This window comes from Cyrtonyx montezumae, unplaced genomic scaffold (genome assembly GCF_038088225.1).
Source record: "Cyrtonyx montezumae isolate F1298 unplaced genomic scaffold, pur_monq_1.0 scaffold_3, whole genome shotgun sequence".
Taxonomy (NCBI): Eukaryota; Metazoa; Chordata; class Aves; order Galliformes; family Odontophoridae; genus Cyrtonyx; species Cyrtonyx montezumae.
The window spans coordinates 31,688,443-31,709,341 of NW_027072034.1; the positions used below are offsets into that span (position 1 = coordinate 31,688,443).

Genomic DNA, 20,899 nt, shown 5'->3' on the forward strand with positions numbered 1-20,899 from the left:
GGCAGGGCTGCCCCTTCAGCTCAGGCTGCCCAGGGTCCCATCCAACCTGACCTTGAGTGCCTCTAGGGATGGGGCACCACAGCTTCTCTGGGCAGCTGTGCCACCACCTCATTGCCCTCTGTGTGCAGAATTTCCCCTGACATCTTATCTAAATCTCCTCTCTTTTACTTTGAAACCATTCTGCCTTGTCCTATCACTATCAGATGTTCTAAAAAGTCACTCTCCCTCCTGTTAATTAAGAAGCAAAAGCAATGAGCAACGTTGGAAAAGATTTCTCAGGTCCTCATGTCCAACCAGCAGCTCACCCCTACCATGCCCACTGACCACGTCCCTCAGTGCCACATCCACATGGTTCTTGAACACCTCCGGGGACGGTGACTCCACCACTTCCCTGGGCAGCCTGTGCCACTGCCTCACCGCTCTTTTTAAGAAATATTTTCTAATATCCAACCACACCCTTCCCTGACGTGACTTAAGGCCGTTATCTCTTGTCCTGTCACCAATTTAACTAAGTAAGCAAGTAATAGCTTTTGTGGCTCGTTATTCCATACACTGTACTCAGGTACAGGTGATTTTTGCGACTTATTTTCTTTGTTCACTTCTGTTTCTTTTTACGTAACAATATGTCAGCCTCAGCTTACTCCAGTAGCCTGTAAGATAAGGCTCAATCTGTAGCTGTAGAATTTAAGAACCAGCCCCACAATACCACATTCATTTCGCTGTTAGAGGCCACACCCCCACCCCCACCTGCACCCCCAACCCCGCCCTAAGTGGGTGGAGCCCGATCAGTGCCCCCCACCCACGTGACAGGAAGGCGCCTCTCCGCGCCGTCCCCGCCCGCACCCCGCGGGAAGCCGTGACGTTAGCGTCGGGCGGGGCCTTGGTGACACCGGAAGCGGAGCACCGGCCAGGCCCGGGCGCTGACAGCGCGGCCTCAGGCCCGGCGCGCTCCTGGCCTCGGTTTGGAGGGCTCGGTTGTCGGTGTGGCGGCGCCCGGCGCTTGCAGGTAGGGGAGGGACGTGAGATTGCGGCAGTGGGCCTAGCGGGGTTGAGCGGCCGAAGCGTCTGTGGCACGGAAGCGGCCCCGCGGGTCGTCACGCAGGACGTTGCCTTGTGTTTATGTGTCGGGAGCTGCTCGTGGTTGGCTGCACCGGGAGCAGAGCGCCTGGTGGATGCTACCTGGCCGGTGGGGAGAGTGTCCGCCTCCTGCAGCGAGCGGGTGCCGGGTCTCCCCTGCGCCCAGGGAAGGCAGGAGTAATGGGCCGGCAGAGGAATGGCTTTAAACTAAGACAGGGGAGATTTAGGCTGGAGGAAGGTTTTCACTCAGGGAGTGGTGATGCACTGGAACAGATTGCCTAGAGAGGCTGTGGATGCCCCATCCTTGGAGGCATCCAAGGCGAGGCTGGTTGTGATTTTGAGCAGCCTGTTCTAGTGGTTGGCAACTCTGCCCACAGCAGGGGGTTTGAAACTGAATGGTCTTTGTAGTCCTTTTCAACCCAGGCCGTTCAACGATTCTATGATAATTATGGTCAGCAGTTCAGCAGAGTTGTCTTCTGGTTCCTTCTAAGAGTAAGACAGGTTTAGAGTACAGTAAAGGAACTGATTTTGAGCATTATTCATTGCTTCATAAATTGGATTAGTCGTCTGACAGTGGTTGGTTGTAAAAAAAAAAAAAGGTATCGTTTGCAGAACTGGAGGTGCTACTTAGCACTTAAAGGCAATCTTCTGGATTGGTTGTGATAGTAATAAACAAAAACTCTTCAGTAATATTGCTTCTTGAGCTCAGTGAATGCGTATGAGCCATGCATTCTAAGTAACTGTGTGGCTGTGCCTTTGGGCAGAAAGAAACCTGATGAGGTTCATTAAGAGTGAGTGTGGGGTCCTGTACTTGGAGAGGAGTAACCTCATGCATCAGTACATGTTAGGGGCTGACCTGCTTTAATGGAGCTCTGCAGAGAAGGATTTGGATGTTCTGGTTGGCAACATGTTGGCTATGAGCCAGCAGTGTGCTGTGTCGCCCATTGGGGTGAATGCTGTCCTGGGATGCATCCGGAAGAGGGTGGTCAGTGCATCAAGGAGGGTGACTCTCCCTCCTCCTCTTCCCTGGTGAGGCCACATCTGGAGTACTGCATCCAGTTCTGGGCTCCTCAGTTGAAGGAAGATACAGAACTTTGAAAGTTCAGTGGAGGACCACAGAGATGACACCAAGCTGAGTGGTGCAGTTGAAACGGTGGAAGGAAGGGATGCCATTCAGAGAAACCTCAACAGACTTGAAAGGTGGGTCCGGGTGAATCTAATGAGGTTCAACACGGCAAAGTGCAAGGCTTTATACTTGGGCAGGAGGAACCCCGGGCATCTATACAGTCTGGAAGGAGCAGTCCTTGAGAGCAGCCCTGCAGAGAAGGACCTGGGGGTCCTGACGGATGAAAACTTCAACATGTGCCAGCAGTGTGCTCTTGCAGTTTGAAAAGCAAATGGTATCCTGGACTCCATCAGGAGATGGGTGGCCAGCAGGGACAGGGAGGTAACTGTCCCTCTCTAATCTGCCCTTGTGAGGCCCCATCTGGAGTACTGTTTCCAGGTCTGGAGCTCCCAGCACAAGAAAGACAGAGAGCTGTTGGAGAGGGTCCAGAGGAGAGCCACGAAGATGATCAGGGGGCTGGAGAATCTTCCCTATGAAGACAGGCTGAGGGAGCTGGGCTTGTTCAGCCTGGAGAAAAAAAGACTGCAGAGTGACCTAATTGCAGCCTTTCAGTACCTAAAGGGAGCCTATAAACAGGAGGGGAGTAAACTCTTGGAAAGGGTAGATAACAGCAGGACAAGGGGAAATGGTTTTAAGTTGAGGGAAGGAAGTTAGATATCAGGGGGAAGTTTTTTTATGATGGAGTGGTGAGGAGCTGGAACGGGCTGCCTGGAGAGGTTGTGGATGCCCCATCCCTAGAGGTGTTGAAGGCCAGATTGGATGGGACCCTGGGCAGCCTGGTCTAGTACTAAATGGGGACATTAGTGGCTCTGCCTGTGGCAGGGGGGTTGGAGATTTGTGATCCTTGAGTCCCCTTCCAACCTGGGCCATTCTGTGTGATTCTGTGAGATGATTAAGGTTCTGGAGCATCTCTCTTATGTAGGATATCTGAGATCTGGGACTGTTTAGTCTAAAGAAGAAAAGTCTGAGAGGTGATCTCAGCAATGCTTATAAATACCTGAAGTGCAGGATTCAAATGGATGGCGCCAGGTTCTTTTCAGTGGTATGTAGCAACAGGACAAGGGCAGTGGGCAAAAAACTTCAATACAGGAAATTCCGTACAAACACAGAGCTTGTTTTCTGAGAGAGTGACAGAGCACTGGAACAGGCTGCCCAGGGAGATTGTGGAGTCTCCTTCTCTGGAGTTATTCAGGATGTGGATGCTTTCCCGTGCAACCTGCTGTAGGGAGCTTGCATTACCAGCAGAGTTTAACTTGCTTCCAAAAGGTCCTTTACAGCCCCTACAATTCTGTGATTATGCAATGTTTGCCAGAACATATAGTCTGATATCAAGCACTGAATAAAACTGATACTGATATTTTTAAAGAAAAATCGCTTTTTTGGTGAGTTGAGTGATGCTTCGCATACTTGAATAAAGTAGATGGAAAGTGATGTACAATTTTTACTACTGAAGAGTAAAGAGTAGGAGATGTGCTAATTGGAATCTGCATATGATGTTTCTCTGTAAGTTTTATTAGGCCTGAGTTTTGTCAAATAAAAAAAAGCAAAGCAACTTGACATGTGAAGTTGTAGTATTATAAGCCTTGTGGCTTCTCTAAAAATCTGAGAGCCAAAGCTTGTATCTTTTCATGTGCAAGTGATCACAGAATTGCAGGGCTTGGAGGGGACCTCAAGTGGTAGAGTCCAATCTCCCTGCTAAAGCAGATACCCTACAATAGGTTGTGCAGGTAGGTGTACAGACAGATCTTTAATATCTCCATAGAAGGAGAGTCCACAGTCTCTCTGGGCAACCTGTTGCAGTGCTCCATCACCCTCACCGTAAAGAAGTTCCTTCTGCATGTTTGTATGGAACTTCCTATGTTCAAGTTCTAGGACATTACTGCTAGTTCTATTGCTATGCACCACCAAGAGCTTGGCCTAATCTGTTTACCTCCTACCTCCCTTTAGATATTTATAAACAATAGTTGGATCCCCCCTCAGTCTTCTTTTCCCCAGGCTGAGCAGACCCAGGTCGCTGAGCCTTTCCTCGTATGGGAGATGCTCCAGGTCTTTTATCATCTTTGTGGCTCTCTGCTGGATTCCGGCTAGGAGATACGTCTTTTTTGAGGTGATGTTTATAAAACCCTTGTAGTGCCCTAGTGTCTGAAAGAGCCAACAACAAAATGCTTTCCATGTGGAGAAAGCATCTTTCAAAATAGCTGTTACGGATCTACTTCAGAGAGTGAAAATATAGAATTTGAATAATTTCTGTGGTTGTTAATTTGTGCTCGTTCTGGCTTGGGTATTCTGGTTGGAAATAAGAGCACAGACCTGTTGAAACATGGCTGGAAGAGGGCCCACAATAGTGATCTGAGGGATGGAAGACTTCCCCCACGAGAACAGGCTGAGAGAGCTGGGGCTGTTCAGCCTGGAGAAGGGAACGCTCCAGGGAGAACAGTGTGACCTTCCAGTATCTAAAGAGGAGCTCTAAGAAAGGAGGCAGACTCTCTTTAGCAGGATCTGTTGTGATTGGATAAGGGGAAATGGTTTCAAACTAAAAGAGGGGTGATCTGACTGGATATAATGATATGTGCGTATATATTTTATTCATTTATTTATTCATTCATTCCTTTTTACAATAAAGGTGGTGAGGCAATGGCACAAGTTGCCTTGAGAGATGGTGGGTTTCCTGTCTAGCCAAGGTCAGGCTAGACAGGGCTCTCAGCACCTGATGTAGCTGTAGATGTCACTGCTCACTGCAGGGCAGTTGGACCAGATGGCCTTTGAGGGTCCCATCTAACTCAAACGATTCTATGACCATTAAAAATACAATAGTACAGCTTTTATACATTTATATATAGTATAAGTACAGCTTTTATATATTTATATATAGTACAGCTTTTATATATGAATGTTAAATTTCTGTCACTGGTGTATGTGGAGGTCAATAACCTTTTTCCTCTTCAATCAGATCACCCAGAAGACACGATGAGTGTTAAAGCTTTCAAGCTCGTTTCTGCTGTTGAGCGGGAGATGTTAATGGGAGACAAAAATCACATCAACATTGAGTGCATTGAGTGTTGTGGAAAGAACCTCTATATTGGAACCAATGACTGCTTTATCTATCACTTTATGTTGGATGAGAAGGTATCAACATCTGGAAAAATAACTTTTGCGGCCACCAAGCAACTGCATAAATACCTGGGCTTCAAGAAGCCCGTGAGTGAGTTGAAAGCAGCCTCTGCACTCACCAGGCTTCTTGTGCTTTGTGATAACACAATAACACTAGTTAATATGATGAACTTGGAACCTGTTCCCACTGGTGCTCGAATCAAAGGAGCTGTGACGTTCACATTAAATGAGAATCCTGTGAGTGGGGACCCTTTCTGTGTTGAGGTCTGCATTATCTCAGTCAAGCGACGGACCATTCAAATGTTCATGGTATTTGAAGACAGGGTCCAGATAGTGAAGGAAGTGGTTACCCCAGAGCAACCCTGTGCTGTGGCTGTAGATGGTTATTACTTATGTCTTGCACTTACTACACAGTATATAATTTTGAATTACAACACTGGAATCTCCCAGGATCTGTTTCCTTACTGCAGCGATGAGAAACGGCCGATTGTGAAAAGAATAGGCAGACAAGAGTTCCTGTTGGCTGGTCCTGGAGGGCTAGGTGAGACTAAGCTTATTCTTTTTTTTTTTTTCTGTTTTTGAACTTGTGAGTCAAAGCTTAAATAACGTAGGTGTTGTTATTCTGTAAAATACTTTCTTCACAGGTCTGTCCTGGAATGCTGAGGTAAAAAATTGAGTGGTAAATTGTTGGTACTAAACTTTGTTATTGCTCTCCTGTCTTAATGCACAAAAATCTGGTTATATTTGTATTTTTGTCAGTAGAAAGCTTCATGTCTATGCAGACATCTAATAGAGTAAGTAGTAAGCCCAGAGCAAATAAATCTTGGTTGGTACCAAGTGTGGTTTCTAAGGCTGATAACCTGTCTGCAGTGACCAGCCTGAGTTTGAAGAGCCTTAAACTTGTTAAGAGAAGGCGAGTTAGCTTTTTTTTTTTCCCTCTGCTACTCAGAGTTCATACAAATTGACGTTCAGAGTGGTAGAAGGCTGGCATATAGATGTGTTTCACTACAACACTGATAAGAACTGTTAGGGAAATTAAACTGCAGCCTGACTCCTGCAGAGAAGTGAACTGACAGAACTTTAGATGCTAGCTAGTGGAGATATATACATTTGTTTAAATTTTTAGCAGTAGATTTCAATTTTTGCAAAAATAGAGCTAGATCGTGAGAAATAGCACTCTCCTCTTAATAGATAACTTCAAGGATTAATGCTGCTGCCATTTGTCTAAACCAGCAAACACTGTGAGTTTAGTAATCTTGAGCTTATTTTGGAAAAGCTGCAATATCCTGGAGTTGATGGACCAAAGGCATGATACTTGCATGCTGTTTGCCATATGATTCTACATTTAGGAAATTGTTTGTGTATCATTTCTAGCATATTAGGAATAGCATAATACAGATAGATCTCAAATAGGCAGATGCTACTCTTTTTTTTTTTTTGTAATAAATTCCAAAGAAAAGCAAGTGTCATCAATTGTTTATACTGAATTTATAATTTGTGACCTGGATGCAAGAGATATATTGACTTAACAGGTTTTCCTGACAAAAGTGGAAATTAATTAGAATATCTACTTAAGAAAATCAAGGATGTTCCAGGATATATTTGTTTTTTCAGACTTGAGACTTTTCTAAGTTGTGTTGGTTATGCAGTCTGTATTAGGACTACTTGTTGCTTTAGATGCAGACATGTAAGCAGTCTATGGACATTAATTTAGTAGTGCAGTGGAAGTTAAAATTTGTGAATTGACTTTTGTTTCTATTCAGCTGCTTTGATTTTATCTGTCTACTACTTTATTTTTATGAGAATGGATATGTTTTCAAAACATAGGAAGAATTGTGTTTAATTTTTACTTTTATCTGTTTTCCTAGAAGAGAGCTGTACAATAAAGCTCTTATAGAAACCAATATTCCTGTATAAGTAGATTGTCCTGTAGTGAAAATATGTCTTAAGCAAATGTACTTTTACATCCCTAGGCATACTTGAAGCTTTGTTTTTCCTCCGTAGTACAGGCAGGTCTTAAGCTCAGACTTATAATCAGTAGCAGGCAGTTTTACTGTAGTTTTTCTTTGCCAAACTCAGCTTCTGATATTTCTAATTATTTGTTCCCCATTCTACTCCTGATGTAGTTCTGTATAGTACTTTCTACCTAGCTGTTCTTCCTCGGTAGAGTTCTTGGCAAATTTGCCCTTTTTTGAAGTTGAGGAAATAGTTGAGAAACTTCATAATACAAGCATTATGTATCTTAGCATTTCAGGTAGGCTGCTGCTGTACAGTGAATGGACTTGGAAAGGCTTGATATGAATCTTATGTGCCAACTTTGGTTCACTTTTGTATCTCTCATCAATTAAGGCACGTTTATTTGTCACTTGGTAGTGCATCTATGTTGAACTCAAACTCTTGTTACTGAGTTGGAAGTATTCTATATTAGTATATTTGGGTTTGTTGGCACCAATTGGTGTGAGTACCCCTGGAATATTGGAGGTTTTGACACGTTTTAAGGTCAGTCTGGATCAGGCCAGCAGCTTGATCTAGCTGTGCATGTTCCTGTTAGTTGCAGGAGAGCTGGACTAGATGAACTTTAAAGGTCCCTTCCAACTGTAAGGGATTGTTGATTATATGATTCTGTGATTTGAGACAAGGAGGTGATCTGTGACAGCCAGCACAGCTTCATCAAGGATGGGTCATACCTAATCCATCTGGTAGCTTTCTGTGATGGAGTGATGGCATCAGGAGACAAAGGAAGAACAACTGAAGTCATCTACCTGGAGTTCTGCAAGGCCTTTGATACGGTCTCACAAGAGGTGGCAGCAGGGACAGGTGGCCTTGGAGGAATATGGAGGCACCATGCATATGTGTATTGATGAGATCGTAAAGGCCAAAGTGAACCACTGAATCTGGTTAACTCCATGTGGGGCAACAGGAAGAACTTCTTTGAGTATATTAACAGGAAAGGAAAGCTAGGGAAAATGTGCACCCACCGCTGAACAAGGCAGGGTACCAAGTGCCAAAGGATGTAGAAAAGGAGGAGTTTGAGGGGTTTAATGTGTTTTTCACTTCGTTTGTTACTGATATGACCTTCCTTCAGGAGTCTTCAGCCTTAGCGGGAAAATCTGGAACAACAGAGAACTGCCCTGAGGAGAAAAGGATCAGGTTTGGGACCCACGATAGGTGTGCACATAAGTGCTTGAAAGATGGTGGTTGATGTCATTATGAAGCCACTCTTTGCTGATCACCATGATATTTTTAAGATTAAAAAAAAGACTTGTCAGGACTGGAAGAAAACAGATGTCTGCACTCGCCTTCAAAATGAGCAGCATGGAGATCTGGGGAACTTCATGCTGGTCAGCCTTATCTTGGTCCTGGATACATGATGAAGACAATCTGTCTGGAAGTTGTCTTCACATATTCCCAAATGTGAAGGACATTAATGTGACTGGGATTAATCAACATGGATTTACAAAAGGAAAATCAACTGACCAGCCTGGTAGTCTTGGTGGATGAAGGAAGAGTAGTAACGTGGCCTTCAGCAGGGCTTTTGATGCTCCCTCCCATAACATTCTCACAGGCAAACAGATGAAGAACAAGCCAGATAGTGATTGAAGTCTTGGTTCAGAGGGTTGCAGTCAGCAGCACACAGAGCCCAGATGAGGTTCAGTCATGAGTTGTGTACCCCAATAGGCATATAGTGGGAGCAGTACTGATATTAATGACATGGATGGTGGTATGCATTGCACCCACAGCAAGCTTGTGTGTGATACATAGGTGAGAAGAGGCCTGTTCAATCTGGAGTGAGCTTGCATAGGTTGTACTAAAATTTAAGGAAAAACTTCATTCTGATGGTGGTCGAAGTATGGAACCTGAAAAGGGTGCAAGTCTATTCTCAAAGATACCTAAAACCTGACAGGATTAGGTTTTGAACAACTGAGTTGAACCTGCTTTAATGGGACAGTTCCCTTCCAATTTCAACTATTCAACTTTATTTAAAATTTATATAATCAATGATTAATGCTGGAAAAACAATAAACTAAAATTAACTCTTTGCTGTACTGTGTGGTTTAAACAGTTGCATAGAGATGAAGTAGCCTACAAATGGACAGCTGCACCCTATAACTTGCAACAAGCATGTGTGCTAAGCAGAATGATTCTTAAAAAGGTTATGCAATTAATTTTCTCACAGTTGGTGATACTGCATAAAGCACAGTAGTCAGCAGTAACCCACATGTTCCGTTTCTGTTTTCACCCAGTTGTAGTGTTTCTCAGGCTGTCAGCTTTTATGATAACCAAAAGTTGGTTAAGAAAGGCAAGTAAATAATGATGTTTTTCCCAAATAATTTTCACTAAAACTTTTTTTTTTTTAAAACAGACAAAACCAGTACAAAGTCTATCAGACAAATATCTAAGCTGGTCCTTTGAGTGTAGAGGGTTCGATTGGATGCCCTCTGTTAGTCCTGAAGCTTCTGTGATTCTACAGATTTCTAGATTTCTGAGAACAGTATTGATGTGTTTTGAGTCACTTTTGTAACTTTTGGATAGCGTATTCATTTCTAATATGAAATCAATCCATGATTTCATCCCTATCATAAAGCACATTCCTGTACTAAACCAGAAACCGTGGCCTTCCTACTATTTCTATGTTATCCCTGAGTGATAGTTTGATGAAGACTAGAAGTTATACTGTTCTACTGCAGAAGCCTCAGCTACTGAGAGCAGCTGAGGGATGTAAACAGATACTGAGTTGGAAAAGTACTGTGCATTGCTCTGCTTGTCTTTACTTAAAGGTGTTTTTTTAATGACCGAATGAAAGAGCTCTATGATTTAAAAATAATAATGAAAAAGGTTATTAATAATATCAAAGAAATATAAAATTTTAACAGTTTGTATTTCAAATATAATTGTTCCTGACTTTGTTACTGAATTTTTCTCCCACCTTTTGAAATGAAATTTTAGTACAGAGTAGTGAAGAGTCACAACTGGAAGGCATTAAAAATGAGTAGTGCAGTCAGCCTTGCATAAAATTTTGCTGCCGAACTCTAAGAATATCAAGGTCAGTTTGGGTAGTATGTTATGGCAAACCAGTATTTTCTGCAATGTACTGTTTGAGAAAGTGTTCTTTAGTATAAAAGTAAATAACATTTGCTAGTAGTCAGATGTGGAATCATGACTGTGAAGCACTGTTAGTCAAAGGAAAGGATTGATAATTTCGAAGCTGCTTTAAAGGATCCAGAAGCTTAGTTTCTACACCATAGTTCTGTACAAATCTACAACCATCTGTTTTATTCACTTTTTTGGGCATCAGGGAAAGGGAGGTATTAGGCTTTTGTTTGTTTCCCTTCAGGATGGCACTGCTACCCAGCTACCCTTACCTCACCCTTGCCTCATTATCCTCTGTTTGGAACAGCTTTTGTAAATTGAATAACATAATCTTTTAATCTCCTCTATCCTTCAGAGCTCAGGCTCGTTCTGCCAGCTGCCAAGTGCTCATTCCTGCTGAAGAATAATATTCATAGGCATATCTTTTTAGCGGAATGAGAATTCTGATTTAAGTGGTATGCATTTATGTTTATAACAGAAATTTACATCATACTCTGTTGTCAAGGAATTATTGAACAATATTTGCAAGTCTAGACTGGAATTTTCCATCAGTTAATAGAAGAAAAGTCTCAGGAAGTAGAATTAGTGAATACTAAGTACAAGAAATGGAAGCAAAAGCTTATGATCCAGAAGTAAGTCACATTTTTAAGCTAGGAGGAGGAAGAGCAGAATAGATAGTAGCAGCAAAAAATGCAGATTAACTGAAGGAGCTGTATTTAATATCACGAATTTGATAAAACAATGCTGGTATCCTTGGGATATTAAAAGAAGTTTTTAATCTGTGCTTGGCTTATGTAAACATACACTTTATACATCATTTCTGAATATTTTTTAAAGTGATTTGGCACTTTCACTTTTTAAAGTGAAAGGCACCTTTCAAGAAGTGACTTTTCTGAAGAAACACTGATTTCATTCTGTGAAAACATTATTTTTTCATTCTTTGTGATGTTTCTGTGGGTGCTGGATAAAGAGCAGCCTTGAACTGAACAAACCAACAGGTTTGTGAGATCCAGCGAGGTGTGATGCGCTGCCACTGTGCCATCTGATGCTGCATCTGTTCTTCTGAGACCTGCTATTCCTATACCTTGGTATCAACATTGGTGGGGGTAAATGCTCTTCAATTAGTGTGAGCCTCAGGCTTCTTTCTTTTTGTAGGCATGTTTGCAACTGTAGATGGTATTTCACAGCGTGCTCCTGTGCACTGGTCAGAGAACGTGATTGGAGCAGCTTTGTGCTTTCCCTATGTGGTTGCTCTGGATGAGGAGTTCATTACTGTGCACAGCATGCTGGACCAGCAGCAAAAGCAAACCCTGCCATTTAAAGAAGGTCATATACTACAGGACTTTGAAGGTATTAAAGAACGCTGTGGTTTTTTTGTTTGGTTGGTTTTGTACCAGTAATTCTGGAACTATCACCACTGTGAACACAGTCACTTCATTTGTTGGGTTTTTGGGGGGATGATAGTTTTTTAAACAAATATCTAGCAAGCATGTTAACTATTGTAGCTTCTTAGCACATATTTTTCTCACTAGGTTCCTGCAGCCTGTGATAGGAAAAAATCGTCATCTAGAATTCAGTACTTCCAACATATGTTGAACGTGCTGCAATCATCAAGTTAGTTGTTGGACAGGAGTGTGTGGGCCTTGAAGAAAAAAGTCTAACTTAACACTGTTCCTTTAAAAGAAATTAACTTGATGTTATGAGTCTATAGTTATGGGTTGCAGATATAAAACCAGTGGGCACCTATCTTAAAATAGTTCTTCTGGATTCCTATCTAATACATCTGTTAGAACTTCAGAAGTAGATATTTCATAAAAAGTTTATTTTTTTGTGTGTGATCCAGCCCTCAGTTAGAGACTAGCTGTGCAATGTATTTCATACTTGTTTTGTTTTTCTTCTTTTCTCAAGAGAGCTACAGACTCTAGTACTATGAACTGCTTATTAATTGTTACTTTTGGTGTGCAACTGTACAATTTCCTAATGCAAGCCTGAGGAAAATAGGCTGGCAGTTAAGTCTGTTTTCTTGAATCTCACTTTAAAGTGATGACCTGCATGTCTTAGTCCATCATAAAAAAATGTAACCAGTTTAATTTACTCAGAGGGAGACAAAATCTGCTGTACATAAGTAAGTTTATTAGCTTTGAGGACAATTTTACAGGTAAACTATACTATCTGGGAAATACACTATCAACAAAGATAAGTTTTAAAACTTTAACAGTTTACATTCTTGTATCATGAATATTAAAGCTTATTTCTGAAATACTGCTCATTTTCTCTAAAAAGAGTGTAAACTCAATGTCTGTTTGCTTTCTCCAGGAAAAGTTATTGTCGCTACTAATAAGGGCGTGTATATCTTGGTACCGCTGCCTTTGGAAAAGCAGATTCAGGATCTTCTAGCTAGCCACAGAGTGGAAGAAGCCCTTGTTCTAGCAAAAGGAGCTCGAAGGAATATTCCAAAAGAGAAATTTCAGGTCTGTCCCTACTTGAATTTTCGTGAAAATGTAAATTTGCAGGGAACCATGTATGCCAGTGATCAAATGACTGGGCAGAAGAGGGGAATTTGTGTTGAAGACATATCTACTAATACCTTGTATTATTTCAGCCTAAAGAAACAAATGTGCTACCGGATTGATTTGTGTTGTTAGCAGCTGTGACGTTTGCACGGCTGAGTGTTGCTGTTCTGCTTGTTTTTGGTATTCTTTTTTTCCTCTTGTTTATAACTTAAAACCAGGGAATGAGTGGTGGTGGTGGTGGGGGGAAATATTGCAGTGCTTATTGTAGCTCTGTGTTCAGTTGTTAGATATTATTGCTGTTTTAAAAAACATAGACTTTATTTCAATTTGTAATTCCTAAGTTTGACTTTTTTTTTAATCAAACATTCTCACTGTGCCTTAAACTCCATACTATTACAGTTTTAAATACTGTAATAGGAAATACTGTAATAACAAATGCATCCTAGTTCTAGATGTGTATTGTTATATAACAGAATGGTTAGGATTTCTGTGGAGTAAAAAAAAAACAAAAAAAACCATATCTCAGTAGCTCTCTGATTAGTGTTAGAGATTTGTACTCATTTCCTTTTCCCTCTGGTTTATATTATAATACACCTCCTTCTCAATTTACTCCTATCTCTTATTTGAAGTCTGAAACTTGGATAAAATAACATGAAATCTCATGTAATATAAAGAAATAATCAGTTTATTCTTGAGTAGTATTTTAGAAAGTGAGCTTGAATCTATTCACCAAGTATGTGAATGGACATTTGATGGTTTCTTTCCTTTTGATCTAAAATCTGCTTGAAGTCTATATGCAGAGCTGAAATTAATCTTTTTTTTTTTCTGATTTCTAGATGCTTAGGAGTATTTCACTGCCATCGAAGTGGCATCTGTTACATTACTTCCAGTTAGCTTAGGACACATTGAAATTTTGGTACCTGACTGGAAATTTTAAAACTGCAGTGGACCAAACTGAATTTGATCTATCAGGGAATATTTTAATTTTAAAAATTTTCTAATTTTATTCACGTCATAACATGTAAATGTTGTTCAGTGCCCTTGGAAAGAAATCATTAAATGAAAGGAAAATTTTAAAAGCTGTCACTTAGATCCTTAATTCCCCCATAGAATGAGTGGCTGGGAGATTGCTGGATGTAAAAATGTTGGCATAAAAATATTTCCCTCCTTTTAGGAAGGTACAACTGTCTGGAAGTACTTGGACAGTTCTGAAGTATTGGAAAGTATCTCAGAAAATTCAGAATTCAGTTTGCAGTTTGTTTTTATGCCTAACTCTTTCTTTAGAATCTAAAGAGGTAAACTGAAGTCCTGCTGTGAAGACAGAATGCATGATTAAAATATATTTTATGCATTATGACCTCTAATTCTCCAAGTATTTCCAGTTTATAAGGATTTCCTGTGAGAGATGTCTTAATGTGTTTGGTTTTTTCCCCACAGATTTAGCTGCAATTCACTGTATAAAATTAATGATTAATTCCCTGAAGTTCTCTTACTTTTAGGGTTTTTCTACCTTTGGGATGTCACCTTCTGTTTACAAGTGCTATGTGTGCACTTACACATGCATCATACTTCCCCAAATTACTGTTTCTGAGAATTAAAGTTCTGACTGTGTTTTCAAGGGTGTTCAGTTACTTTGGATCAATGCGATGTCTGATAAGCAGGAAATTTGTGTGTAAGCAAAACCTGTTGAAGTTTTGAGTTAACTACAGACTGATGTTAATTAGCTTAAATTGATGAAGTCTCCCATTAACTTGTTAAAATCATTCCACTTGAATTTGCTGTTGACAGGCTAGTCCAATTTTTCAGAATGCATCAGTAGCTGGAAATGTAACATGTTGAGCTTGCTTTCTAATGTGCCTCTGATAATTAATGCTGTTATTACAGTTCTGGTACGAGCACATCAGTCTTTCCTTTACTGTAGTCTCCTGTAATATAAGCCTAATGGAGTACATCCAAATTACACACCTCACATGCATCTCTTGCATCATTTCTTGGCATTCTTTAATTGGTCACATAATCTCTTCCTTCTAACTCCTATCTAATAAATATCTTGAGGTACCTATTTTGCAAGCTTTACTGATTCTTGTATAGCTGACACATTCAAGGCCTTAATTCACCATTTCATACTAGCAGGAGTAGGAAGATAAAGGTATTGAATTAAGATGCTTGACCCAGCAGCTATAAGTTGTCCATATGGAAGGGTGGTTACAATTGTTTGATACAGTTGTATAATGCCTTCATTTTCAGTAAGCTGTTTTATCTTCCTCAGTTTGGAATGGCTTTTGCCATCACATTTTTGACTTGAACTCAGTCAGGGGAGTTCTCGAAGACATAGGGTTTTATCTACAGTTCAATGCTGCATTGTTGTTGCATGCATACACAGTTGCATTCTATTCATATCTACATAAATGTATAAGTATATATCCAAGTAATGCAGAATGATATTAGGGCTGAAACAGTAAAGTACTGCATTCTCAGGTTTGTTTGTACAACCAGTGTTTAGTTTATGGGAAGAAGGACATGTGTTAGTAGCTCTAATGTATTATTTGACACAGAGCTCCTGCAAATTTCTTTTGTTATATTACATGAAAATGTCTTTGAGCATCAAGAATTAAGAAAGAACTGCTAAGCAAGGTGTATACAGGGGAGACAGCTTTGCTGGATATCATTTTTGGTATAATAGAAAGGCCTTTCTACCATGCTACCATGAAATGACTGAACACTACTTATTAATTTTTCAGGACAGCTGAAGTTTGCAGAAATCATGGTTGATGGTAGTGAAGACCTTGGTTAGATTGACACACCTCTTGCATAGGTATCTCTTTTTTTGCCTCTCATTTCTCTCTAGTTTCAAGAAACTTGTTAATTGCACACAAACCTGATGAAAACTGAAGTAACTTTCTAGTAAGAATCTTTTTTGCCAATCTTGTTGGGAATTCTGATAATCCTAGGAAGGCTTTTTCTAGCTCCTGGTAGAATTAAGGCTTTGCTATAGCTCATGTGGCTTCAGCAGTCAGCTTTGTTTATTAGAGCTTTTTTCAATATCAATTAATAAAAATCTTTACTCATGTTTCTATAGCTAAACTTCTGCTCTTGCTATATTTTTAATGTGAATCCAGTCCACATTTAAGTCCTGTAGTTCTTCAAAAACGTTGGGGGAATAAATAATGCCTTGAATTCTAACAGACTGTAACTTGGCACCTTTTTAAATGTGCCAATTACAGTATACTGGCAAATGAGTCTGGAAGAACTCAGAACCACTCCTATATCATAAACAAATATAAACTACTTGTAGTTGGCATGTAGGTCTACCCTATTTTTAAATCCCTGAGAAATACTGTTGTATTTTCCAGATCTGTTTCTTCCATAATCTTAAAGCATTTTGATGTGTAATGCTTACCTTATTGGCTGAAAATCAACCCAAACACTCTGTTATCTTATTAGTGTATCTTTTAGAAGTTGGGAAAGCATCTGACTAGAGATGTCCCTTGAAATTGGGTAACAAAGGAATAAGTGAAGAGACATCAGTGTTTAAATGAAAGTGAATACCACTTAATCAGTTTTAAATTTGAAGCTCATTTCTTAGGCCTATACTTAAACTGTCCATAAGCTCTTCTGAAGATTGCTGCAAAGAGTAAGCTGTACAATAAAGGCAGTGTCTTCAGTGTGCTAGATCAATGCAAATGTAACTGTGATACCCTAACTCCTAATGTGTAAATGTTAGTTGTCCATTGATTGGAAAAACTGAAATCGGACTTAAAAAAAAAAAACCCTCTTTAATTTTGTTTTCTCTAGCAGTTTTATCAGTGTTTGTCCGTTAGCCTTCCCTATCAAGCCTGAGGTCAGATTTTTTGAAGGTTTGTGGCATAATAAGATATGGATTGAAATCCTTTACCAAAGCCTATCTTCATCCTCAAGCAGTTATCAGACAGCTATTCATAAGTTCACAGATTTCAATTCATTGCTATAATAACACAGTTGTAAATCTAAGATATTTTGGATGTTTTATGTATGCGTTATCCTCTGAAGTAGTTTTACTTTATTGCTCTAATTAAATTCCCTTTTAGCTTAGCATTTGTCTGAAAAGATATTCCAGTTAATGTCCTTTTGCTTACCTTTCTATCTACAACACTGGGGAGGCAAGAGAAGTTCCACAACTCTACAGATCAATAGTTTGTAATGGCTTACTAATGATCAGGTATTTCCTTAGGATAATCCGTTAGTAAAGTATGCACAAACTAAATGAATTTAAGCCAAGATTTTCTCTCGATAAATCCACAATCCTTAATCAAGATTAAAAATCAGTGACTGTCACTGTGCCCTGCTTGAGGTATGCTTGGGTTGTGTTCCTAAATGTACTGGAATTTCTCTGGGTGTTCTCAGTGAAAGTGGAAGTCTTATTAATAACAGCATTCATGTACACTGCTTGATATCACAGAACTGCATGTGCATGATAAAGCTGAAAGGTGAAGTTGAGAGCATGTGGAAGTGGATAGCTGTATTCACAAAGCACTTGTGCTGTCTCAAGTGGTGGAGGCTTTGGAACTTGAACTCGCAGTTCACATTCCTTTCAGTTGTTTTCTTTTTACCATTGGAAATATTTGAGCTGTGTTTAACCTTGAGGTAACCAATTTGCCATTAAGATTTAAAAAAATAATAAAAATTTAGTATTTCAAGCAGATTTGTTCTTTTTCTAGTGATTTTTTAAACTTTTTTCTGTCTATGTGTGATCTTAACGATGAAACTATAACACTTTGCTTTTCTTATTCTTTACTTGTGCTTTTCTTTTTAGCCATATTTTATGTACATTTCGTGATGTGTTTTATATTTCATAAATTGAACTGCTTTAAAAGTATTTGCTTATTAAAAACAACAACAAAGGCATCTGTCAGAAAATCAGAAATATCATCATCAGCTGGAAAAGAGGCTATGAAAATCACCAGCAAGGTGGCAGGAGAAGTATGGTCAGAAGAGGAGAAAGTTGGCTCTGTGTGTTCAGCTGGGACCCTTAAGTTTGTCTTTTCTTTTTGTCTGGTGAATTAAAAGAATTTTTAGATAGCCACTGACCTTCGTGTTTGTAAATGCCATGAAGAAAAACCTGAGGCAGGTCACCCTGGTGTTAGATGAATCAGTGTTTAATGTTTGAATAAGAAGACTTGAATTTTCTATTTGTTGATTTGTTTTTATTAAGTTTTTGTGGATAGTGTTTACATACATCTGTGAAACTAACTCAGCCTGGGCAGCAGATTCAGAGTATATGTGGGTACATTCAATTTAATATGATATTATTTTTGCATGCAACTTAATGGTTCCAGTTGAAAGTTGTGTGTTCAGTGTTTTTATGATTTATTTGTTACAGCTCTGACTAGCATCATATGAATAACTCCTTAGAAATATAATAGTTTTTCTCCCTTCTCTTTTATAGGTAATGTACAGACGAATCTTGCAGCAAGCAGGTTTTATACAGTTTGCACAGCTTCAGTTCCTTGAAGCAAAAGAACTCTTCAGGTAATTGTGTGATGAGAAATTTAGTAATTTATCTGTGAATAAGGGTTTAATATAATTGGCTTTAAAAACTCTTGGTCTCTTGAATATTTTTTAATGCAAATTTGAGGTCACGTGAAAAAATGGCTTGCTTAGGGGAAAATGGAGGGTAAGATTGAAACAGCTTTATATTTCAAGAGTAAGTGCAACTTTTTGTTTTGTATGCTAATGTACAGTAGTGTTAAGGTTTCTCTAATTCTCTAATTTGATTGTGTAGGTAGTAGAGTTCTACACTGTAGGAAAAACGAGTTGTTCTTAATGGACACGTTTCAAGGGAAGTGAAGCTTTGGGAGAAGGTACTACTAGAGGGGGAATTGTCCATTTTGTCTCCAGCTTACCAGGATAATGGGAAATACTGTGCTCGTATGGGCAGTGTACATAGAGTGGAAATTGGAGAATGACAGGAAAAGCCTGAGCAGTGTTTGTGCAATTTGATATGGCCACGACCACTGTCTGTATTACCTTGTAGTTTTTGGCAATAATGAGCAACTTACAGTCTTCCTCCCTGTGACCTTCCAAACACTGGATTAAATCTTTGCTGTGTTGTGTATCTGAAGCAGAATTAAACGGTCTACAAAGTAAGGAATCCTTTACAGAGTTTCTACTAAACTTTTCCACGTGGATTTCCAGTAGACTTCTTTTTACTGTGCCCAGCTGTGGTAAAATAGTTTGAGGTTGAACTAGCTGTAATGTTTATTCACTGTCTAGGTGTGTTAGGTGGCCAGGATTCAGTGCAGCTGTCTCGACTGTGGTTTGACTTCTCAGCCTCAACCCTACCCTTCCTGGCAGTGGTTTCCTGCAGTCTATTCTGGGGGGTCCTACCTTGCTAGTAGTGGTTTAAAGATCTTTAAAAACAATGAAAAAGAAAATGAAAATTTTCTAGAAAATGCATCCTGCAGAGAGCTCCAGCACCTTGTGGGTGGAAGGGAGATGGAATAGCCACGTTCAGTTACACAGCACCTATCCAGCTGGCAGTCCATCTACAAGTAAGTTTCAGTCAACAGTGTTGTGCAAGCTCCTTTATAGAAAAAGTGTTTCATGAGAAAACTTGCTGTCTGAGCATGATTTTTCAAGCTGAGTCAGCATCCCAGGGTGTTCCCTTCCTCTGAAAGTTGCAACTCTGAAGTAGGACAGCTTTTCGTGAACTGATTTTTTGTTGTGAGGAGAAAACAAAAACATGTATTACTTCTCACCATCCATGTATAAGCTATAAATATTTGGGTGAATCTTACAGAATGCAGGGTCTCTGACTTTCTTCAGCCTCAGCCATCATACCCGACCCAATTAATATCTGATTGTCACAGGGTGTATCAGAGCATAATTTGTTCATTCTAAGTTTATTGATATTTGTAGGAAAGAAAAGGACAATCTGTGTAAATACTGCCCTGGCTCCATGTATTGCTCTGCAGGTGTTTCAAGTTAGTATTAGTCAGAAATAATTCATTTTAAAATGCCAAGGGTCCACTTGATACATGTTTGAGGAAAAGATGGCTTTAGCAGTGAAACAGGAGCAGCAGAAGCTTCAAGAAATTTGTGAGATGTGGATCCAACTTCTGGCCAAATTTGTAGCAAGATTGGCTCATTTCTTAGAGAACATCTATGAGTTATAGATTAGCCAGGAAATAATTGCATTGGACTAAGAGTCTTATTTCGTTGTATCAGTAATCCTTGGTTAACCTTGTCAAAATAGTTATCTTGTTCTTAATGTCATAGATCTTAGAGGATGTAACTTTTAAGAGGAGTGCTTTCCTACTAAGTTCCTTTTGGTTATGCTGATACTTCCAAGTACTGGCTAACGTTGACAAAAAGGAAGGAAGTGGCAGCTGGATTTAAGCTAAACAGAGCCAGAGGAAGTTTGTTGGTTTTTTTTTAGGGTATTGTTTTTGGGTTTTTTTTAGCTGAATCTGGTAACCTTAAGATGAGCTGTCACAACATGACTTCTTTGGTTTGACAAACTCTGTTATTGCTAGCATGGTATAATTCATTACTACCTACGAATTGTGATCTTTCATGTTGTTACCATGGGGGATTTGCACACAATTAAACAGCATGTTTAGCAGGCTGTTTGCTGAATACATCATGATGGGTGAGGTCACTGTAATGTGAATCTGAGAATTTCAAAACCAAACGCAAAACCGGAAAAGAGGAAGAAAATGGGAAGATAATGACAGGATAAGGAACGGTTTTCAATTTTAAATTAACAGAAGGGTGACTAATATTAGACATGAGGAGGAAGCTCTTTCCTCAGAGGGCAGTGAGGTGCTGGCACAGCTGTCCAGAGGAGCTGTGGTGCCCCATCCCTGCAGGCACTCAAGGCCAGGTTGGATGGGGCCCTGGGCAGCTGAGCTGGTGGGGGCAGCCCTGCCCATGGCAGGGGTTGGAGCTGGGTGGGCTTGAGAGGTCCCTTCCAACCTAACTCATTCTATAATTAATTCTG

At 40.0% G+C, this 20,899-nt stretch overlaps 1 protein-coding gene across 2 annotated transcripts in view; it reads left to right on the plus strand.

Moving 5' to 3' along the window:
• The first annotated feature begins 895 nt into the window (after positions 1-895).
• The window catches only part of TGFBRAP1 (transforming growth factor beta receptor associated protein 1), a 28,099-nt gene continuing 8,095 nt past the window's right edge, over positions 896-20,899 (plus strand). Inside the window, exons 1-5 of one of the 2 annotated variants that reach the window (XM_065741108.1) lie at positions 896-1,006; positions 5,154-5,855; positions 11,561-11,755; positions 12,722-12,876; positions 18,344-18,426. In XM_065741108.1, the coding sequence (XP_065597180.1) occupies positions 5,171-5,855; positions 11,561-11,755; positions 12,722-12,876; positions 18,344-18,426 (1,118 nt within the window). In that variant the 5' untranslated portion in view covers positions 896-1,006; positions 5,154-5,170. Of the gene's footprint in view, positions 1,007-5,087; positions 5,856-11,560; positions 11,756-12,721; positions 12,877-18,343; positions 18,427-20,899 lie in introns of those variants that run through there. The other variant, XM_065741107.1, reaches the window with a different exon arrangement.